Source organism: Vidua macroura, chromosome 15, assembly GCF_024509145.1.
Source record: "Vidua macroura isolate BioBank_ID:100142 chromosome 15, ASM2450914v1, whole genome shotgun sequence".
Lineage (NCBI taxonomy): Eukaryota > Metazoa > Chordata > Aves > Passeriformes > Viduidae > Vidua > Vidua macroura.
Genome location: NC_071585.1, coordinates 17,386,258 through 17,407,059, shown reverse-complemented (window position 1 = coordinate 17,407,059; position 20,802 = coordinate 17,386,258). Strand labels below are relative to the sequence as shown.

General features: G+C 62.8%; 1 protein-coding gene across 6 annotated transcripts in view; it reads right to left on the bottom strand.

Annotated features, from left to right (window-relative positions):
• ABLIM3 (actin binding LIM protein family member 3) overlaps positions 1-20,802 on the bottom strand; it is a 47,789-nt gene that overhangs the window by 2,993 nt on the left and 23,994 nt on the right. For 2 of the 6 annotated variants that reach the window (XM_053991275.1, XM_053991269.1), the window contains exons 2-16: positions 15,220-15,360; positions 12,946-13,129; positions 12,713-12,825; positions 10,690-10,816; positions 10,506-10,599; positions 6,932-7,019; positions 6,377-6,435; positions 6,068-6,139; positions 5,553-5,708; positions 4,669-4,698; positions 4,057-4,186; positions 3,235-3,333; positions 1,978-2,028; positions 619-738; positions 309-373 (exon numbers count right to left, since the gene is read on the bottom strand). In XM_053991275.1, the coding sequence (XP_053847250.1) occupies positions 309-373; positions 619-738; positions 1,978-2,028; positions 3,235-3,333; positions 4,057-4,186; positions 4,669-4,698; positions 5,553-5,708; positions 6,068-6,139; positions 6,377-6,435; positions 6,932-7,019; positions 10,506-10,599; positions 10,690-10,816; positions 12,713-12,825; positions 12,946-13,129; positions 15,220-15,360 (1,529 nt within the window). The remainder of the gene's footprint in view (positions 1-308; positions 374-618; positions 739-1,977; positions 2,029-3,234; positions 3,334-4,056; positions 4,187-4,668; positions 4,699-5,552; positions 5,709-6,067; positions 6,140-6,376; positions 6,436-6,931; positions 7,020-10,505; positions 10,600-10,689; positions 10,817-12,712; positions 12,826-12,945; positions 13,130-15,219; positions 15,361-20,802) is intronic. The other 4 variants (XM_053991270.1, XM_053991271.1, XM_053991272.1 and 1 more) reach the window with 4 other exon arrangements.

The window sequence follows — 20,802 nt, the reverse complement described above, 5'->3', positions numbered from 1 at the left end:
CCACCTTGCACTCTTCCTGTCCCTGCCCAGCCCTCTCTGGCACACCACAGAAGGGCACAGCATCCCCTGGCACGGGCTGGGCATCTCCTGAGGACGAGGTGCTGGGGTGGGGGTGCCTCGGCAGGGGGATGCTCTCCCCCTCCTTCAGAGCCCCTGCTGGGGGTGGCCGGGAGGGGACAGATGGCCGAGGGCAGCAGAGATGGTGGTGGTGGCACCTTCTCGGGTGGCAGAGCTGGGCTGAGCCTTCTCCCCAAGAGCCAGGTGGGGACAGTTTGGTGCTGGCTGTGCCCAGCAGGGCTGGCACTCACCTTGTGCATGCCCCGGTCGTACCCATCCTCCTCGCCACCTGACGAGAACCTCCGGGCCCGGGGAGCTGCAAGGAGACACGTCAGGGGTCAGCTGGGGACAAAAGTGGGGGCAGGCAGGGAGGAGGCAGCCCCCAACTGCATGGGGACAGTTGGCTCCCAGACACTCCTTGGGTTTTGGGGTCACCTTGGCAGGTACCTCGGCCCAACCCCACTTTTGTGCTCACACCCAACTGAAAACGGGGTTTCCTCCCAGAAAACGTGGGGCAGGAATGGGTTTTCCCTTTCTCCCAGGCCAAGGGGAATTTGTTACCTTTGGGTGAGCCTTGGAAGGACCAGTATTCCGACTCGGAGTGGTAGTAGGGATCTGGGGAGTAGGCAGGGCTGTACTTGGATGACTGCGCGATGTCCTCGCTGGTTTTGCTTTTCGTGGCTGCAGGGGGGTTGTCTGCAAAAGGAGCGGGCAGAGCCAAGGTGAGGATCTGCAGAGATCCGCCCCAAACCAAGGCACATCCTCTCGCCTCCCCAGGACTGCCAGGGATTTGTGTCTGGGCCAGCACGGAGCAGAGCTGGGAATAATCGGTTTTCCGACTGCTGACACCTCCTCAAGGGTGCTGAGGCAGACGCTGGGGACAGGGACAAGCAGGGGATGTCACTGATGTGGCTGGGAAGGGACCCAAACGGCTGAGAGCCCACGGCACCACAAGTGCTGGCTCCTGCAGCGTGCTCATCCCAGTCCCACCAGTGCCACCGAGCTGCCTGTGCTGTCCCGTCCCCAGGAGGTGACAGAGGGGATGGAGGAAGGTTCAGACCCAGCAGGGACGGGGCTCTCTGGGTTCTGCCAGGGAAAGGTGGCAGCAGAGGGGTTCTGGCAGGGCTTGGTCCCCATGGCAGGGACACACAGGGTGCTCAGGCTGGGGACACAGCCTCGACAGCACACGGGGGAGCCCGGGGTGAGTTCTGCTGCACCAGAGGCCAGGAGAGTGACAGGGGAAGGAGCACCAGGGACAGGAGGTGGCAGAGCCATCCCACACCTCCGGCAGGCACAGGGGACCCAGCAGGTACTTACAGCAGCAGGAGCAGGCAGCAGCGGGCGGTGGGAATTGAGCAGGAGGGAGGGGAGAGCCGGGGAGAGAGAGGAGACACAGTTACTGCTCAGGGGGAGCTGCTGTCCCTCCGGGAGCGGGAGCAAGCGGGGACAGAGCAAGCCAGCCCCACTGAGAGCCACCAAACACTGAGGCACCAAACACTGAGGGCCACCCAAACACCCTCCCCAACCTGCAACACCCCCAGGCCTGTTTCATGCTGGAACAGCCACCCAGGATGGGCTGTGATTTTTCCTCCAGGGCTGCATGTGAAACTGCAAATTGCTTTTTTTCATCCCCTTTCTGAGGTTGCTCTGACTCCCTTGACCCACCAAAGCCCTGCTCCGCCTCCCACAGCCATCCCTGGTGCCACTGCCAGCCTTTGCTCCATCCCTCACAGCAGGGACGCGGTCCAAAGTCACACCTGTCCCCCACCTGTCCCCCTCTCTGCTGCCCAGAGCAGGAGCATCCCAGCGAAGCCCAGCACCCAAACCCTGATGCCTGCCCCGTCTCCCAGCCAGCCCCTGAGCACGCCGCTCCCCTCCCCGGGGTGACACGGGGACAGGGACACGGCAGCCAGACCGTACCGTGCCGCTTGTAGATGGGCGGCTTCCTGTAGATGTTACTCTCGCCAGCAGCTGGTGGGAGAAGAGAGAGAGAAAGGGAAGAAAGAAAGGGGAGAGGGAGGTGAGTGTGGGCGTGCTGAGAGCGCGCAGGACACGGGTCCTGCGGGAGCCACCAACCCCCCCACGCCACGCTTCCATCACACAGCCGCCTCCGCGCCCTCGGGTGCCCCGGGAGGGCACGGGAGCGCGGTCCCGGCGTGCCAGGACATGCAGTGAGCGCCCAGCGACAGCACATGCACCGCGGCGGCGGGCACAGCCTGCCAGCCGGGCACCCGCGGCGCGTTCTCGGGGTGCCAGCACCGGCAAGAGCCGCCTGCGAGCTACCTGGGGCGAGCCAACATCAGCCAAAGCCTCTTTCCGCAGCAGAGAGAGAAAAGAGCGAGTCGGGAGGGAAAGCGAGCTGGAGCAGGGAAGGGGCCATCCATAAACCACCGAGCGGCAGCGGGAGGGCAGGGATGGGCAGGGAGCGGAGCTGGGGGGAGCCTCTGGGTGTCCTCAGGGCATCAGCGATGCCCTGGGGAGGGTGCCAGGCTTTTGGGGCACGGGGAGATGCCAACAGCTGAGTTGGGGTCTGACAAACAGCCGGTGCGGGGTTCTGCCCCCGCTGAGGGGTGATGGGCAGCTCTGCCTGCTTCCCAACCCGCTCTCCCTTCCTGCCCGCTCCGTCCCCGTCCCCGTGGGCTCTGCGTGGCCGGGAGCGGGTGGTGGCCCTTACCTGGTGGCCCCCTGCAATCCCTGCAGAAGGGGAGCAGGCATCTGGCAAGCCCAGGAGAGTCTGGGGGGAGGGAGCGGCGGGCCCTAGGGGGAGTATAAAATAGTCATCTGTAGCGGGTGGGTGTGGAAACGCCTCTGGCGGACGCGCTCCGGCTGGTGACCCTGGGGGGAAGGCAGGGCAGGGGACAGGCTCTCACCAGGGCGCTCATCCTCGTGTGGGGAGTGGAGGGAGGGCGGGGAGGAGGAGGAGGAGGAAGAGGGATGTTGCAAGGATCAAGCAGACTCCGGGCGGCTCTGGGACCTCCGGGTGGTGACGGGGAGGGGAGAAGGAGGAGGGTTCAAGCCGTAGGTCCTGTTTATGGATGGCCTCTACCAGGGGTAGATCCTGCTGCCAGCTGGCTCTAGGCAGGCGGCGGAGCTACGCATGCGACACAGCGGGGACGGCACATGCGGGCATGCCACGGACACGGCGCTCCCGGGGCAGCGGGGCGCTCCGGAGCCTACCTGGGATGTGGAAATGCTTGGGAGCTTGGTATGAGGTTGGAGTGGAGGACCTCACATCTAACTGGCTATAGTAGGGGGAGCTGCGCCCGCTCTCGGTGCCTACGCGGGGCCGAGCAGAAGCAGCCGTGAGTGACCGAGAGAGAGAACAAGAGGCAGAAGAAAATGGGCGTTAAATGCAGCGGTGTTAGAACAGCGGGGGCCACCCGTGTGAGAGCGGGGTGACGGGGACGTGCGCCGGGCTGCGGTGCAGCGGTGGCAGTGACGGAGCGGGGGGAAGATTCCCCGCATCTGCGGAGGCGGAGGAAAGCCCGGTGCGGGGCTGGCCGCTGCCCCAGCGCTGCCAGGAAAGCCGAGCGTGCTGCAGAGGCAGTGACGAGCCCTTGGCGGTGCAGCGGGGCTCTCAGCCGACCTCAGAGCGTTCCAGTCCTTCCTGCGCAGCTCCAGAGGACGGGAGGCACCGGCCCCGGCACGCTCTGCTCCCCGCCGTGCTCCGGGCTGTGCGTGCATGCCCGTGTGCAAGGAGCTCCCTGGGCACAAGCACTCCCCTGCACACCCCTCCCAGAGCCACCAACGCAGCTGAGGGGTTTTCACCAGAGCTGGAGGTCACCCCATCCTGCCTGAGCCCCAAATTCCCCTTGGCCTCTCCTTGCTGCTGGCGAGAGTTTGGAGAAGCAGAGGATGTGCAGAGCTGGGCACTGCTCTCCACCGTGGGCAGCCCCCAGGCCTCCTGCTGCTCGCCAGATGAGAAACCACAGAAATCCCAGAGATATTTTTGTGATCCTCTCTCCACCTGGCGGTTGGGTTTGCAGCCCAAATCCTCACCTGAGCGGTAGAAATGGTGGGGGGACCTGGGGATGGTGGGGGACATGCCCTGGCGGCTGTAGGTGGGGGAGTCGATGTAGCCAGGGCTGGAGGCTCGCCTCTGCCGCGTGTCGAAGCTCTCGTAGATGTCCTGGGGTGGGGAAGGTGTGGAGAGCGGGGTTAGAGCTGGCAGGAGGTGTCCCACGGGTGGGGGTCCCTGCCTGGGGCAGCCCGGGGGGTGCTCTGTGTGTGACACTGCGTCCTCTGAGGCCGGAGGGGTCCCCAGCCTGCCCTGCCTCGCCCCTGCCAAGGCACAGGCAGCGAAGCCCAGGGTTTGGGACCAGTGTCCAGCCAGAGGTTTTGTGCCTGGAGATTGTCCCCTCCCCTTGAACTTGTTCCCAGTTACCGGCGGCTCCCTCCACGGGGCAGAAGCTGCACCCTGGGGCCATTCTGCCAGGGAGGGCTTTCACCCTGCTCTCCTTGGGGCCTGAAGGACACGACAGCCCCCCTCCCCATCTCCCCACACCCTGGGGCAGCCACCAGCCCCGGGGGACGAGCAGCAGAGGCTCTGGGCAGAGGGACATGCTGAGGCTGCAGCAGGTGACAGACGCCCAGTGCCCACAGGGGCATTACCTGTGAGTATGGGGAGAGGGTCCCCAGGGACTGGAGGCAGCAGGAGGCAAAGTGAGGAGGAAAAGAGAGAGAGAGAGAGAGACAGCACACGGTTAAGAGGGGCAGTGACAAACTGGGGTCCCACAGCAGCTCGTGTTACACGGGGGGTACAGCCAGGGCAGGACTGGGCAGGGAGCCCCTGGCCAGGAGAGGAACTGGCAGGAGGAATCAGCAGCTGTCACCTCTCAGAGACCTCTCTGCAGAGGGGGAGGCACAGAGGGCCATGGCCACGCTGCCTGCACCATCCTGGGTGGGCTGCAGGACACCAGGCTTGTGACGGAACCTTGGGACGGGGATGTGAGAGGGGCTGCTGCCAAATCCTCTTCCAGCACCGCTTCAGGTGCCCCTCCTGTGAGAGCTGCTCAGACCCTCTCCTTCCATGAGCTCACCCAGCAGCCCCAGCAGGGCTGGCAGGACAGTCCTGTGCCTGAGCATGCCCTCCTCGCAGCCCTGCAGAAATGCACTGCCCCAGCCCCTTCCCTGGCTGCAGGGCCAGCACCCAGCTGGGCAGCCCTGCTCCAGAGGTGCTCCAGAGGTGCTCCAGAGGTGCTGTTCTGGATTGCCTGCCAGGCTCAGGGCTGTGAGGGGTGCATTCCCTGCCCATCACTCCTCTCAAGCAGCCCTGCCTGTCCCTGCACATGCCCTGAGGTCACTGGGATCTCTCTGACTCTACAGCAGCGTCACCTCTACCTCCATCACCGACCCTCCCCGAGCCTCTGGGAGAGGCCCTGCCCCACTCCTGCCCCCCTGCACTGTTCCCACTGGCACGAAGAAGCCCCCCACAGCTCTCCCCAGCCTGGGGCCCGTTCCTGCACATGCCAGCAGGGTTTCTGCAGCCTCGGTACCTCCCCATAGCTATATCTCTCCAGCGTCTCATCCGACGTGTATCTGTGATAGGGCTCGTAGGAAATGAGGTCAGGACGCTGCACTTCATAGATGGCTTTAATCTTGGGAAGAGCTGCCAGGTCTTTGTAATTAAGGATCTCATTATCCACTTTGGCCTAGGGAGAGGGAGAGACAGAGACAGAGAGATGGAAAGGAAGAGGAGGAGAGAGGGGAAGGGAGGCTGGAGCGCACAGTGTGGAGCCAGCACAGGGTGGACAGAGCCCATTGTCACCCCAGCAGCAGGGACAGGTAAGAGGAGAGGCCCGAGAGGCAGCAGTGGGAGGGCAGAGGAGCTGGGAGGGCAGGACTGTGCCCCCTGAGCGCTCCTGAGCTGTGCCCTGGCACCGGTGGCACAGCGTGCTGCTGGGACAAGGGGACTTGTGTGTGCTGTCCCCAAATTCCGGGCTTGTCCCACCGAAGAGCAGCTCTGGCAGCTGCTGCTGCCATCCCTGGGGGAGGGGCAGGCTGGACTTACGCAGATGACACGGTTTGGGGAGCCGATGCTGGAGCCAGGGGGGGAGATGGAGGTTTCTGACGTCCTTCTGTGCTGTGGAGGCACAAAGGGGGAGGGCAGGTGAGAGCAGGGCAAGGAGGGGCCCCTGAGCAGGCAGAATTCTGGTTTGGGGCTGGATTTCACTGTCACAGCCTCAGCCACAGCCACCCATCATCCTCTGGGCAGCCTCAGGAAGCCACTCCAGGTGTGGGCGCTGCCAAAGCAGTTCAGTTCCAGCAGGGACTGGAGGACAGTGGTGCCTGGGGTGTGCCACCTCACCCCGCTGCCTACCTTCAGCTTCTTCTCTGCTCTGGCTGCCTGCTTGCAGATGGGGTGCCACACTTCAGAGCCTGCAAGGCAGCAAAAAAGGGACAGTTCAGCCCCACACACGGCCACCCCCTGTCAGGGGTCAGCCAGGTCCCTGCCACCTCCAGCAGTGCCACGGGAACGTGCAGGGCAGTGGGGACCGAGTGTCTGTGATAAGGAACAGAACAGGGCAGGGGCCAAACCTCAGCTGGGACAGCAACCTCGGGTGGATTTGGGGTGGCCCAACCAGTTGCTGCTGGTTAAACCGGGGTGACACCGAGCTTGGGGCACCACAACCCCTCCATCCTTTGGGCTGGAGGGAGCAGAGGTTGGGCTTTGCCCAGGTGTGTGGGAGATGAAAAGCTCCCAGCTGAGGGGCAGGGCAGGGTTCGTGGAGAGCGATGATTTTTGCACAGCAGCCGGAGAGCAGTGGAGAGGGGGATCCCTGGCACTGCTCCACAAAGAGACCCTTCCAAGTGCCGTGAGGACCCGAACCCCAAGGCCCCCCCCCCCCCCCAGCCATGCTGGCCACAGCCCTACCTGTCAGGTACATCTCCTCTCCCTCTGTGAACATCTGGTGGCAGCGCACACATCTGGCACAGGTGGGGTGGTAGTGCTTCCCTCCTGCCTGCACGGGCGAGCAGAGAGGAGCCCCTGAGCGAGGCAGGACACGGTGACCTGCCCCTGTCCCCGAGTGACCCTGCCAGCCCTCGCTGCTGCCACCGACAGTGATGAGGTGAACAAACTCTCTGGGGTGGCCCTGGAGGCCTCCACATCCCATGGAGAAAACCAGAGAATGCTTCATCCCCGTTTGCAACCTGCTGGGCTGCGAGTCAGACCAGGAACCTTGTGCTCGCCTCGAAACCTTCAACACCAAGCAGAGCCAGGGGGTCCCAGACCACCAGGGACAGCGTCCCTACAAAGCTGGCACTCTGGGAATGGCCAAGACCCTCTGCAGCCAGGCTTTGCACCAGCTCTTCCTCCACACATTTGAAGAAAAGCAGCAAATTTGGCCCCAGGTGTCACAGCAGGGAAGCAGCAAAGGGAGAAGGATCCCAAAGGCCTCCCTGCCCATCACTGCCAGCTCCTGTCCCTGAAGGATCTTCCCTCCTCTGCTCCCGTTTCAGTGCTGGGCACAGGCTCTTCCCCAGCTGACAGGAAGCTGGGCTGCTCCTTTGGCTCTCCTGACAGGGCTAACAGCTGGAACTGGGAGCTTGCTCCTGCCCCAAGTGTCTGTCTGCATTTCAGTTATGGGCTGGGAGCCAGCTCAGGGCAGGAGGAACCTGGGCTGGTACGGCTCAACCCTAAAGAACTTTTTACTCCCACAATAAACCAGGAGAAGAGGGAGAATAATTGAAGGTGGCAGAGGGAGGATGAGGCTTTTGCCTATAAAGAAGAGGGTTATGATAGTAGGAGGTGGAAACAGGAGGATCAACAGAGAGATTTGCTGCAAGGATAACTGGGATCCTGCCCATCAAATCAACCTGGAATTCAGTGTCCTTGGGGTGCAGATGGCTGTCGGTCCCTCCAGTTTATGCCAAGAATGAGTGGCAGGTTTTGGGACAGGCAGGAGGAGTTTGGAGAGTTTGGACCTCTCTTCCTCTCCTTGCAGTGCAGGGAGGGGCCAGCCCTGTGCCAACCCAAACCACTGCATGTGGAGGGAGGCTGGCTGCTCCCCCAGGAGTGTCCCAGCCCATTCCCAACCTTCACTTCATCACACACCTTCTCCAAAAGCCACCCCAAACCTCAACACCCCAGAACTCCTCCAAACCATGCACAAACCTTGTTCCCTTTATTCTGGTTATTATTGCAGCTGGTGCAAGGCTGGTGGGGCAGGGAAGGGACCTGCTCATTATCACTTGGGTCCCTTAAAGACTCATTAATCATCCGAGCCTGGCTGGGCAGCCTGGAGCAGTTGGGAACAGCCTGGAGGCTGCCAGGATAGCACCAGGAGGCTCCTCAATGCCTAAAATTCCTTAAAGGCACCCTTTCCATTTCACACTCTGACAGAGAGGACAATTCAAGCCCCTGCATTCACAGACGGTTCAATACTGGGAGCAGCCACACCCCGGGGAGGCTGAGGAGCCCAGGCTTCCATCCCTGGAGGAGTCCAAGGCCAGGCTGGATGGGGCTTGGATCAACCTGGGACAGTGGAAGGTGGCCAGGGGGGGCTGGAATGAGATGATCTTTAAGGTCCCTTCCAACCCCACCCATTCCATGATTTGATGACAGGAATCCCAGGCCCCCTCTGGCTCCTCTCCCCCTGCTCCCAAACCAGGTGACACCACCCTGCTGACACCCCTGGGTGCCTGAGGGTGCTCTACCCTGGCACAGGGCTCTTGGGGGGCTGGCAGTGCCCAGGGGAGGAGCAGCAGCAGGGCTTTGATGTCAGGGCTTTGTCCTGCTCCGTTCAGATTTGCTGAGCCGTGAGCTCGTGCTGGGCAGCTGCTGCAGTGCTGAGCTCATGCTCCCAGCAGGGCTGGCACTGCTGCCCCAGCCTGGAGTCAGCAGAAAGCTTTCCCAGGCACACACAGCCCCCCGGGCTGGGCAGAGGTGCTGGGAGGCTCCTGGCAATTTGTTCCAGCCTCGGGAGAGGTTCTGTGGGCAGGCTGGAGCTCCCAGCCTGGCTGGCAGGACAGGGAGGGTGATCCCTTCTTGGGGGGCTGTGAGTGAAACATCCTGGGACACCTCTCAGCAGGCTGGAGACTCACAGAGCCACGGCCACCCCAGCCCATGGCACCTGCAGAGCCATGGCACCCCTGATTTTGGGATGCAGCTCCCCGTCACTGCGACCTGGGGCTGGCAGAGCTGTGGGAGCCCTTCCCTCCTGCTCAGCCCTGTGCAAAGGGAGGTCTCAGGAGTGACTGAGCACAATTCCAGCATTGCTGCCTCCCTGTGCCATCACAGGGTCTAAAAAATCACACCAGGCTTCCTTCTCTGTGCCTCCCGAGCCTTTAAATTACCCTCAGGCTGGATTTTCTGGGTTGGTTTTTTTTTTTTTTTTCCTTGCCAGCACTAGGACAGAACAGAAAGCATGAGAGGAGACATCACTCCCAGGAGATGGGAAGGAGCAGCCCTGATGGACCTCTCTGTCCTTCCCCAACACCATCCCTCACCAGCTGTACAGCCCCACCACTGCCCAAAACACATCCCACAGGCACCTGCACCCGTGGTGGCACCCCTGGGGAATCCCTGCATCCCCCGTGCCATGGTGAATCCCTGCATCCCCCTGTGCCATGGTGAATCCCTGCATCCCTCTGCCATGGGGAATCTCTGCATCCCTCTGTGCCATGGTGAATTCCTGCATCCCTCTGCCATGGGGAATCTCTGCATCCCCTGTGCCATGGTGAATCCCTGCATCCCCTGTGCCATGGTGAATTCCTGCATCCCCTGTGCCATGGTGAATCCCTGCATCCCCCTGTGCCATGGTGAATTCCTGCATCCCCCTGTGCCATGGTGGCATCCCTGGGGAATCCCTGCATCCCTCCCTGCCTCTGCCAGAGCAGCTCCTGCAGCCCAGCAAAGCCTCCCCCGGTGAAGGGGGACCCCCTGCTCCGCTTTCGGCCCTGCCAGGGGGTGTGCCAGGGGATGGCTGCCCACGGGAGGGTGCTGCAGCCCCGCAGGCGGGCTCGGCAGCGGTGTGGGATGCGTTTCCAAGGCAACAGGCAGGCTGCTGGCACAGGGATGCGCTCAGGGGAGGGCTGGGGACACCCCGAGCCCGGCACGGCAGCAGCTGCTCGGGGCTGATCCCCCACACCCCCAGGGAGGTCCCAGCAGCCCAGGCCACCGTGACTCGGTCGTGACAGGTCCCAGCAGCCCAGGCCACCGTGACTCGGTCGTGACAGGTCCCAGCAGCCCAGGCCACCCTGACTCGGTCGTGACAGGTCCCAGCAGCCCAGACCACCGTGACTCGGTCGTGTCCCGAGCTCCAGTGTCCAAGCGCTGGTGTGGCTTCCCCCTCTCCCACCCTCCACAGGAGGTGCTCAGGCTGTGACAGAGCTGCTGCAGGACGAGCCACGGCCCCCAGGGATGGAGGGTGCCACCCTGCCACGCCTCCCCAGGGCATGTCCCTGGCACAGAGCCGGCGTGGGGCGGCTGCAGCCCCGGCACTCACCTCCAGGACGCGGCCACTGATGTAGCGGTCACAGGTCTCGCACTTGATGCCGAACTGGGCGTGGTAGTCGGACTCACAGTACGGGATGCCATCCCTTGGGAGGGGCACAGAAGGGGTGAGTGCCAGCTCGCCACGCCCCCAGCCCCGCGGCCAGCCCGGAATGTCGCAGCACGGTGGCACTCACTTGCTGATGTACTCGCCGGTGAGGATGACCCCGCACGTTTGGCACTTGAAGCAGCTGACGTGCCACTGCTTCTCCAGGGCCAGCAGGGACTGGCCCTGCTTGATCTCCTCCTTGCAGCCGGCGCAATCTGGAGGGACAGGAGGGGATGTGGGCACAGCAGGGACACCCACAGCTGCTGGGCCACCCCGGCTGGGTGACAGCCCTGGCACTCCCCTCACACCCAGGGGAAAGCCCTGCCCCGGAGCATGATCCAGGGATGACGCTGTTACAAACACCCTGGTCCCGAGGCAGCTTCGTGGGGATGATTTCATTATGGAAATCTGTCACCTCTGCTTGTCCCCGGCACAGGAAAGCTGCGACCTCTGAGGTACCGCTGGCACCCAGCCACAGCCCTGAGCTGGGCTTCCCTCGGGGTGACCAGTCTGAGCCAGGCCAGCTGGACATCAGGAAAAAATTCTTATCTGAAAGAGTGACTGGGCACTGGAATGGTCTGCCCAGGGCGGGGCTGGAGTCACCGTCCCTGGCTGGGTTTAAAAAAGCCTGGACGTGGCTCCCAGTGCCAGGGTTTAGCTGTGGGCTCATAGGCTGGGCTCGATGACCTCAAAGGTCTTTTCCAGCCTGGTTCGTTCTGGGATGGGCTGTGGGAGGGCCCCGCTGGCCTGGCAGGTGCCCAAGGGTGGGAAGTGTCCGGCAGAGGAAGGGCTGTGCTGTCCGGCAGCCGCGTCCGGCCCCGCTGCGCCGTTCTCCGGCCTCCCTTCCTCCCCTGGCTCCAAAGGCTCCCAGCAGGAAGCACATGGGCCTCGGACCCCTGACCTTGACTCCTCCTTGTCCTCTCCTCCCCCGGGGCAGCAGGGCTGCCTGGAAGGGGTTTTCTTTAACCCCGTCCCTGCCACGGGGGAAGCAGGAGCAGCCAGCCCATCCCAGGCTGCTCCGTGCCAAATCCCTGCCTGGAAGATTTCTGACTCCAGGAAAAACGCAGGATCTGTTCCCTCGTCCGGGTGCTGCCGGTTCGGGGTTGTTTGCAGGGCTGGGGCTGCAGGGAGGGGCTCGGCATCCTGCTCCTAGGGATGCCCTCCCTATGGAATGTGCCAGCAGCCCGCACAGCTCCCGTGGCACCCTGCTGGTGGCAGTGCCAGGGCCACCGGGGCGGGGAGGGACAGGCTCCGTGTGCCTGCAGCTGCCATGAATAAGGCATGGTGTCCTCAGGTAACCCCGCTGCAGGGCCGAGGAGCACCAGCAAGGGGATGGGGAGGGAGAGGAAGGCGGGAGGGAGGCAGAGCCTGGCCCTGGGCAGCTCCGGGAGCCCACGGGGGGAAATGGGGCAATTCCTGTCCTTTGGCTCCGTCCAACCCTGCCACGTCCCCTCCATCGAGGGCTGGGGGAGGGAGGCAGCTTGGGGGGATCACAGGGGGTCCATCAGCACCGACCCCACCACCACCGTGGTGACTGGGTGACAAGGACCACGGGTGACACCCAGTCCTGGCTCTGGCCCTGGCTGCAGGACTCTGTGTCAGGCACTGACCTCCACGGCAGGTCCTCCCAGCCTGGGGTCACAAGCAAGGCCAAACCCACCCTAAAGAGCTTGTCCATCGCTCCAGCTGACTTTTAGGGGTTCCCTGGGGCTCACCAGGGCAAGGGGATGAGCAGAAAAAAACCTTTCAGTGCTTGCAGACCCAGCAAGGAACGGCAGTGCTGTGAAAGTCCCAGGAGCATTCCCAGGGCAGCCACTTGGACACAAGGCAACTGACTCGGAGCAAACCCAGCTCCAGAACCTCCCCATGAGCTCAGACAGCGCCTGCCAGGGTGGTGGCACCTGCCCAGGTCACCAACAGGCCAGGGGAGTTTCCAAAACCAGCTGCAATCCTGGGTGGAGCTGCAGGACAGCCCCGTCCTTCCTCCCAACCCTCGGTGACACCCGGGGCTCTGCGGGGCTGCACGGTGACCCCAAAGCCTGTCCTGTCACCCCCTCCAGGGACACGTGGCCCCTCTCTGTGTACCCACCACAGCACAGTGGCCAACTTACGGCTGGGCCCGTGGATCTTGATGGGCTTGGTGCTGAGGAGGGAGTGGGAGCAGTTTTGGCAGACGCAGTCCTTCCCGCTGAACGTCACCTTGTCTCCGATGGGGAACGGCTTCCTGCGGCCAGGGACGGGCGGGGAGGGGTCAGCAGTGCCCCCGGGAGCTCCTCCTTCCCAGGGAGCTCCGGCAAGGCCTTCTCCGAGGGGCCACCAGCCCTCGGTGACAAGTGCCACTCACCTGCAGGTGCTGCAGACAAAGCACTTGGGGTGGTAGGTCCTGCCCAGGGCGGAGATGACCTCGCCGGTGATGAAGTCCCCGCAGCTGTCACAGCGGGTCCCGTAGAGCTGCTGGTAGTCGTGGGTGCAGATGTACTCCTGGTTCTTGAAGAAGAAACCCGACTGGGCCAGGTCGCAGCCGCACACTGCGGGGAAGGACACGCAGCCATCGCGGCAGGTCCGGGATCCCCGAGCCACCCCCGCCGCCTCTCCAGCCTCCTGCAGGTACCTCCGAGGGTTTCCTTCCCTTCCCAGCCCAGCTCTGGGGCCTCCCGCAAGATGTCAGTGTTGGGCTGCGGGATGGGGCCGCTCCCACAGGGAATCCCATTGCCGGCAGGGAGCCCCTGCACTGCAGCGCTCCTGCGCCACGCACCAACGGCTTGGCACAGCCCGGGCATCCCCTCCCGGACCTGCTGCGCCCGGCTGGGGCTCAGCCCCTCCGTTTGGCACTCTCGGGGTGTGAGGAAGATGAGGACAGGGCTGGGAGTGCCCTAGGGACAGCTGGGCAGGGGTGTTGTCCATGCCACCTCTGTGACGAGCCATGCGCCCTCCCCGGGACACGGAGCCGTGCCCTGACGGGAGCAGCTCCCGGGAACTCTGGGCTCGGAGCTCTCCCTGCTTGTTTTTCCATAGGTGTCCAGCCCAGCCCTGCTGTGGGAAGCGTGGGTGGTGCACAGCCCGTCACAGCAATCCAAGCAGACATGGCTCACCCTCAGCATCACCTCCCTCCTACGGCCTCTGCAGCCAGAGGCACCCGGAGAGCAGCAGAGCCTGGCAGGGGAGTGGCACAGGGGCCCCGGGCACGATGCCCATCCGCTGTCCTGCAAGGTGACAGCGTGGGGAGGGGACCACAGAGCCACTGAGCACCTGCTGGCACAGCCCACCTTGGTCTCTGTTTGTCCTTCTGCCCTGTCCCCGTAGCTGTGGGGCAGCCCCGGGTGGCAGGGGACGGCTGGGCCCGCTGCTGCAGGGATGCAGCTCCCGTCCTGTGCAGCATCCCTGGAGCTGGGGTCCCCAGCAGGGGAATTCGGGTCTCCCAAACACCCTGTCAGCAGCAAGGGACAGGCCAGCAGCTCGGGGACAGCATCAGGAAGCAAATGCAAGATAAAACGAGGCTGCTCCGTGCCCTGTTTGCTGTGGGAACAGCACATCCCATGGCTTCACTCCTGTGCCAGCTCCTGGGGACACAGCAGGGACAGGGCTGGAGCCAGCCAGAGGTGGCAGGAGGTGAGAGCTGCGAGGGAAGGTGAGACAGGAGGATTTCCTCTCATTATTTATTCCCTTTCACTTGGAAATCGGGCAGCGAGCTCTGCCAGGCTCTCCCTGCTGGCTCCTGCTCCCTCTGAAGCCCTCTGAGCTCTTTGTCTGCATGCTCAGCTCCTGCTGGCTCCTCCAGGCCGAGCTGGGGAAGGGCAGCATGCTCAGCACGGGGCCCTGCAGGCGCAAGTCAGCCCTGAGGCCATCCCGGGACAGATCCCCCTTCCCAAAAATCTGGGGCTGCCCACCCCACGGGGGGACAGGGCTGCAGCAGGGTGGGGACAGCCCGGGGAGTGCAGCCAAACCCTCTGCTCCCTGGCAAGGAGCAAAGTGTGGCCAGGGGGATGGGGATTATGCTCAGCACAGAGCAGAGGCCTTTAAAAAGCCCTGGAATGGGGAATTTTGCAGCCTGCAGAAGCTGGTGGAGAGCAGCTGCTCCCATAAAGGAGCTGAGGAGCCCTTCAGCAGCAGCTCTGCACCATGAGCTTTACAGCCCTGCATCTCTCCCCTGCTGCTCCAGGAGGATCCAAAGAACCTCTCTGCTCCACTCCTGCCAGCCCTGGGGGGCACCAAGTCCCAGCTGCATGCCATGGGCGGGTGGCAGGGATGTCACAGGGATGTGCCAGCCAGCCCCAGCTCTGTCAGGAGCTGCTCTGGGCATGTCCCCACCTCGCTGCCTCTCAGCCAGGCTGGCAGTGCCTCCTCCCCCTGCTCCTCCTCCTGCTTTAGGAGCGGCTGAAGGACACGGTGACCCCCCCAGACACAGATGGGCACGTTTGGGACCTGCAGGCTGCCCCAGGGGAGTGACACTGGGCACCCAGTGGTGTCACTGGCTCTGGCATCGCTCAGGGGCACCCTGTGCCACCCCCCCTGCAGCTGCCACCCCAGCTGTGTGACCACACCTCAGTGGGCCAGGTAGGTCTGTCCCCAGGGCTGTGGGACATCCTGGCCGGGAGCTTTTTGGGGACCCTTATCCTACCTTGGCAGGTGAAGCAGCGGATGTGGAAGTGGTTGCTCTGCACGCGCACGACCTCGCCCTTGCAGGTGTCCCCACAGCGGTAGCACTGGATGGCAGAGGAGCTGCTGCCGGGGGTGTAGGGGTTCTGCTGGTAGGGAACTGCTGGCAGAAAGGAGGGAGAGCAAAAGGACAGAGGGGAAGGGTCCGTTAGGATCTGGGACACGGCCGGGTGTCACTGCACTGAGCTCAGGCCGGTGGCTGTGACGTGGCCAGGCCAGCACTGAGGGCAAGGGGCAGCACCCAGTGACTCTGAGATGGGAGCCCAGCCCTCTCTGGATTCGGGATTTCCCTGCCCCACAAAAGAGGCTCGAGGGCCTGCAGTGCCCAACTCTGTGCAGGGCACTGTGGCAAGCACATTTCAACAGGGCACCCTGTCCCTGCATGGACCAGCTGGTCACAGCATCACCCCAGAGCTCCCCAGATGCTCCCCTGTCCCCACAGCAGGTGCAGGAGGACCCTGCAGGGCCCAGCCCCCACTGCTGTGCTCAGCCCTGGTGGCTGCTGACCCTCAGCGAGCTCGGAGCTGGCAGCAGCTCGGGAAGGAACTGCTGGTGTTTTTGGAGCTTCCACTTGTTTGCTTAGGAAGCGGAGGAAGGAGACATTTGTCAAGGAGCTTTCAAACATCACAGCCATCGAGTGCCTGGCCCTGGTGGGGCTGTCACCTCCTCAGCAAGGAGCAGCAGCCCAGCCCCACGGCTCCCTCCGGAGCAGGGAGGTTCTGGGAGGAGCTGGGGCTGCAGGGCAGGGCAAGAACCCAATTCCTCCTGCTGCAGACCGTGCTGGGCTTCACCTCCACTCCTCTCCCCCTCTGGGAACACCACGCAGGTGATGCCCAGCAGCCTCACCCCGTGCTCCAGGGTAAAACCCTCCTGCTCCCTACGGACCCTTCTGCTGCCTCAAGGCAATTCCCAAACGGAGCAGCTCCTGCTTTCCCTGCCCCACCCGCGAGTGCCGGGGCTGGGCAGGAGGAGCCCCAGCCAGGCTGACACCACGCCAAGCACTGCAGGGTTTATTTGCTGTAAGATTTCCGACGGGGAGTCGCAATCTGGGCAAGTCGAGCAGCAGAAAGGAGGATTTCAATGGGCCAGAGCTTTTCTGACCCAGTGCTGAACTGCATTCCCAGGAACAAGAGAAGCAGCTGATTGAGAGCCAGCCTGTGAAGTCCCTCCAGAGCAGGGAAGAAGGGGCACAGGACAGAGGAGATCACTCACCAGAGGCTCCTCGCTCACCGAGGCGCAGATCAAGTGACAGGGAACAGAAACAGCCCATTATCAGCTTCAAAAGCCAAGCAAGAGAAGTCAAAATGACATTGAGAGTGTGCCACAGTAAAACCCCATTCCCTGTGCCAAGGGCCCAGAGCCACAGGGGCTGAACCTCCTGGAGCACGGCTCCATCCCTGGAGCTGCTGGGAACGGGCTGTGAGGGAAGCTCCCAGTGCCCTCCTGCAAAGCTCAGACTCCAGCCTTGACTTCCAAGAACTTCCAGGAGCTCTGGGCCTTCCCTTCCCTGCAAGCCAAGAGCTCTCAGAGGTACCTGAGGCACTAAAGGACACCAAGTGCCAGCAGAGGAGGGACAAAATGGGAGTCAGGCCTGGAGCTAGCCCAGCAGAGACTAATTAGTCTAGACCTAAATCACTCAGAGGTCCCAAACAAAACGAAGGGAGCAGGGAGCCCCCACCCAAGAGACGGCAGCCGTGGGAACAGGAATCCAGCACCCCCTGTGATGGTTACTGGTGGTAATGGGTGCCCAGGAGCTCTGCAGCTGCTTGAGGGGACCAAGAGGATTTCCCAAGGCTGGAATAAATCAGGGATCTTCTCTGCAGGGGTCTCCAGCAGAGCAAGAGTTACAGAGCTGAACCTTCCTCCCACGCACCCACAGCTCACACCCTGGCCCTGAACGAAGCCAAGCCCTGGGACACAGCCATGGAAATCCACAAAGCTGGGAGAGGAAAGCAGGACAGAGGCAGGGGGGAAAGCCAGGAATTCATCCACACTCCAACATTCACAATAAAGAAAGGGGAGGGGGAGACAAAAATAATAATCTGTGTCGGAACGCGCAGGAATCACTTAGTGCGGGCTCCTGGTCTCCAGGGAAAACTTCCTGGTGGCCATAGCAACACATCGCCAAGCCCTTGCTTGGTCTGATGGGAGGGAAGCTCAGGAAAAGGAGCTGAGGATGGGAAAGATGCTTTTAGCCGTGCTCCAGAGCTGGATCTGATCCATCACTGCTGGCTGTGCCCGTGGGGACGGGTCAGGACCCGGCTCAGGGCAGCCTCACCCCTCCCGCTCTGTTCAGCGCTCCCCAAAGCTCCCTGATTTGTGCTTAAGCTCCAGGCCAGGCTGGAATTTTGTCCAGGAACATTGGTGCATTGTGTGCCTGTGTCCCAGGCAGCAGCTGCCCGCCTCGTGGCCCCGTGCAGGAAGTATTACACATCCCACAGCCCCGAGCACAGGGCCAGCCGAGCGGGGCAAAGCTCATTACACCAAATAATCCACTAATAACGTAAGTAGCATTAGTGGCCTCGCAGACTGGGATGCAGCAGCCCTGGAGAGGGGGTGGGAGCTGCCCAAGGAATGCCATAATCTGCCCCCAGTTCGCTCAGAGCTGGTTTGGGCCAACAATTCACCCGTTTGTGCTCCACTCTCAGCGCAAAACACGCCCAGGGTCAGGCTCTTGTGGGGCTGTGCCCGTGTCCTGGCTGGTTCCTGATGGGCACAGCCAGGCAGGGAGCTGCCACGGGGCTGCGTGGGCACTCGACAGATTTCCCAGTGATCCGGATTAAGGTGGCACCTCCGGTCAGGGATTGCTGCCCCGCGCGGCCCCGGGGTCAGGCAGCGGTGGCCGTGCACAGCCAGCGTGTGAGCCGGGCAGGGGACAGCCCCCAAACCCCCCCCAGGGCCCTGCAGAGCAGCTCTGCCCGCCAGGAGGGCACAGGGAGCCTGCCCAGGGGCTGCTCCCAGCTCACAATCCGCAGCTCCCCCCGTGCAATCCCCTCCTTGGCTTCGGGAGGGTCAAGGGCCTTGTTTGGTTTCCTGTGCTCTTCCTGCCCCGTGTGCAGCCCTCCAGCAGGCAGCAGCAGGATGGGAAATGCTGAACCTCTGGAACGCTTTGAGCGCTTCAGGAGTGGAAGGACAACGGGGGAGAATTTCCATCTGCCTCGCGGGGTTTGCTGCTCACCACCAACACAAATAGCAGAGCACAACAAGCTCAGAACGAACTCCACCAGCAGCTTGGGTCCCCCTCCAGGCAGCCCCAAACCCCACAGCCCCACATATCCGAGCAACAGCAAACCAGGGGCAGCTTCCCATGAGCACCCAGAGGCGTTTTTAAAGATCCATCCCTCCTCCCTTACTGGGAGCAGATCAGGTGATGCTGTTTCCCCACCTATTTCCCTCTTCCAGCCCATGGGCCCTCCAGGAAGGTCTGTCAGGGAGGAGCTGCTCCAGGTGGGGCTTGGATCATTATCCACAGGTAACTGGAAATTCCCACCCAGCCCTGCTGCCAGCACGTTTGTGACACAGCATCTCCACGGGAAGATGGGCATGCCTGGCTTAATTAACAGTAATTAACATTTACACAATGCTGGGAGAGCCACAGGTGAAGGGGACTGCGGCAAAGCAAAGCATTCACCCTGAAATTAAAGAGAGGCAGTGCCACCACCACGGGAAACTGAGGTTGGTGGGTGCCAGGGGGGGATGCAGGGACTGAGAGCTGGCACCTGCAGCAAAGGGGTGCCAGCGTGGGATGGATCCAGCCCCTGGAATGTGGAGGGAGGTGTGGCTGTCACCATGGGAAGGATCCAGCCCCTGGAATGTGGAGGGAGATGTGGCTGTCACCGTGGGAAGGATCCAGCCCCTGGAATGCTGGATGCTGACAGATGATGCTGGCAGGAATCTCCACCCCTCCGTGGGTGAACTCCCTTCCCAGTGCCTCCCAGTGCCTCCCAGTGCCTCCCAGTGCCGCCTGGCAGTGAGCAGCGTCCCACCCCATCCCCTGCAGGGTCTCTGAGGTTGGAAATCCTCTTCTCAGAACCCCCCTGTGGGTGGCGGCACCAGCGCAGCACGGGGTGGGGAGGGTGAGGAAAGGTGGGCATTCCTGGTGGGAATTCTGAGTGGGAATTCCCGGTGGGCACGGCTGGCACACCCCGGGAAGGGCCGATTCCAGGGCTCTGGGGCTCGCAGAGGGTCGGGAGCGGGGCTGGCGAGGCTCAGGAAGAGGAAGCCCAGCCCTGGCAGCCCCGGAGGCGTCAAGGCTGAGGGGCGGCAGTGAGTGGCCGGGAAGGAATTTCTCTGGAAGCTCTGGAGGCTCAGGGAGAGGCCGGGGTGAAGCAGCGGGGATGGGACACAGCGTGCCGGGCTGGGGGCACAGAGCGAGGTCCAAAAAAAAAACAAAACAAAACACCTCTGCTGGGATGTGGGGACAAGGAGGGGACACTCCAGGAGCCCGCACCCCAAACCCCCCCCTGCAGCAGGGACTGGGGGAGCCGGCTCCGAGGGGGAGGTGAGGGGAGGATTTCCCCTCCAGCAGGAGCTGTGCTGTGTCCCAGGGGTGCCGGGGAGGAAGGGTGGGAACTCCAGGGCCACGGGATGTGGGTTTCTCATCAGCAGCGGGGCCAAAGGCTCCTGCCTGCTGTCCCTTTTTGGCCACGGCCATAAAAACGCCTTGGGAAGGAAGGGGAGGATGGGCTGGGAGCCAGATGATGCCGGTGCTTCGGCAGGCACGGGAGAGCCTCAGGCTGTGTCCTGTGGGAATGTGCCTGCTCCAGACACAGGATGGGGATTTAACCAGGTCAGAAAAGCCCTTTGAGACCACGGAGTCCACCCCAGGTCCCTGCTGAGGAGGGGGCACTGGGGGTGCCAGCAGCACAGAGCTGGGTGAGGGGCCCAGGTAAAGGCCCAGCCAAATCACCCCTGACATAAAGGAAGGGACCAGCAGCTGGGATGCTCAGCCCTGGAGGTGAATCTGAGCCCTGCACGGCCATCTCGGTGCTCAGGCCACTGCTTCGTGGAGCTCCCACGGATAAAATCCATTTCCATCAAGGACAAAATGCCAGATTTACCTTTGGACAAAAGATTTTTTTCTCTCCTGATCCTTCCCCTCAGTAAAATGCAGAGGCAGCACGTGGGTCCTTATTTGATATTTACATTTTTAAGCCGGGGAGGGCCGAGTGCTCCTGATGGGCTGAGGACAGGTACCAGGATCTGCTGTGGGACAGTCTGAGCCTGCAGCAGCTCCAGCTGCTCCTCCACTCTTTGCACTGGCCTGGGACACTGGGGTGGCACTGGGGACCACCCAGCTCACCCAGAGCAGGCCCTGGGCTCTTCCCAATCCTGTCAGTCAGCTCGGAGTGTATTCCAGGCAGGATTATAACCCCCTCCAGCCCACGCCAGCCTCTCCTGGCTCCCAGGCAAAGCCATCTGTGGCTTACAGCCCTCCCCTGCCACAGCTCCTAATCCAGCCCTAATTAGATCAGGACCAATTATTGCCCCCACCTGGCTCACACTGGCCCCTTGCCCCACACTGCTGCCACTCCCTGGGTGGGAC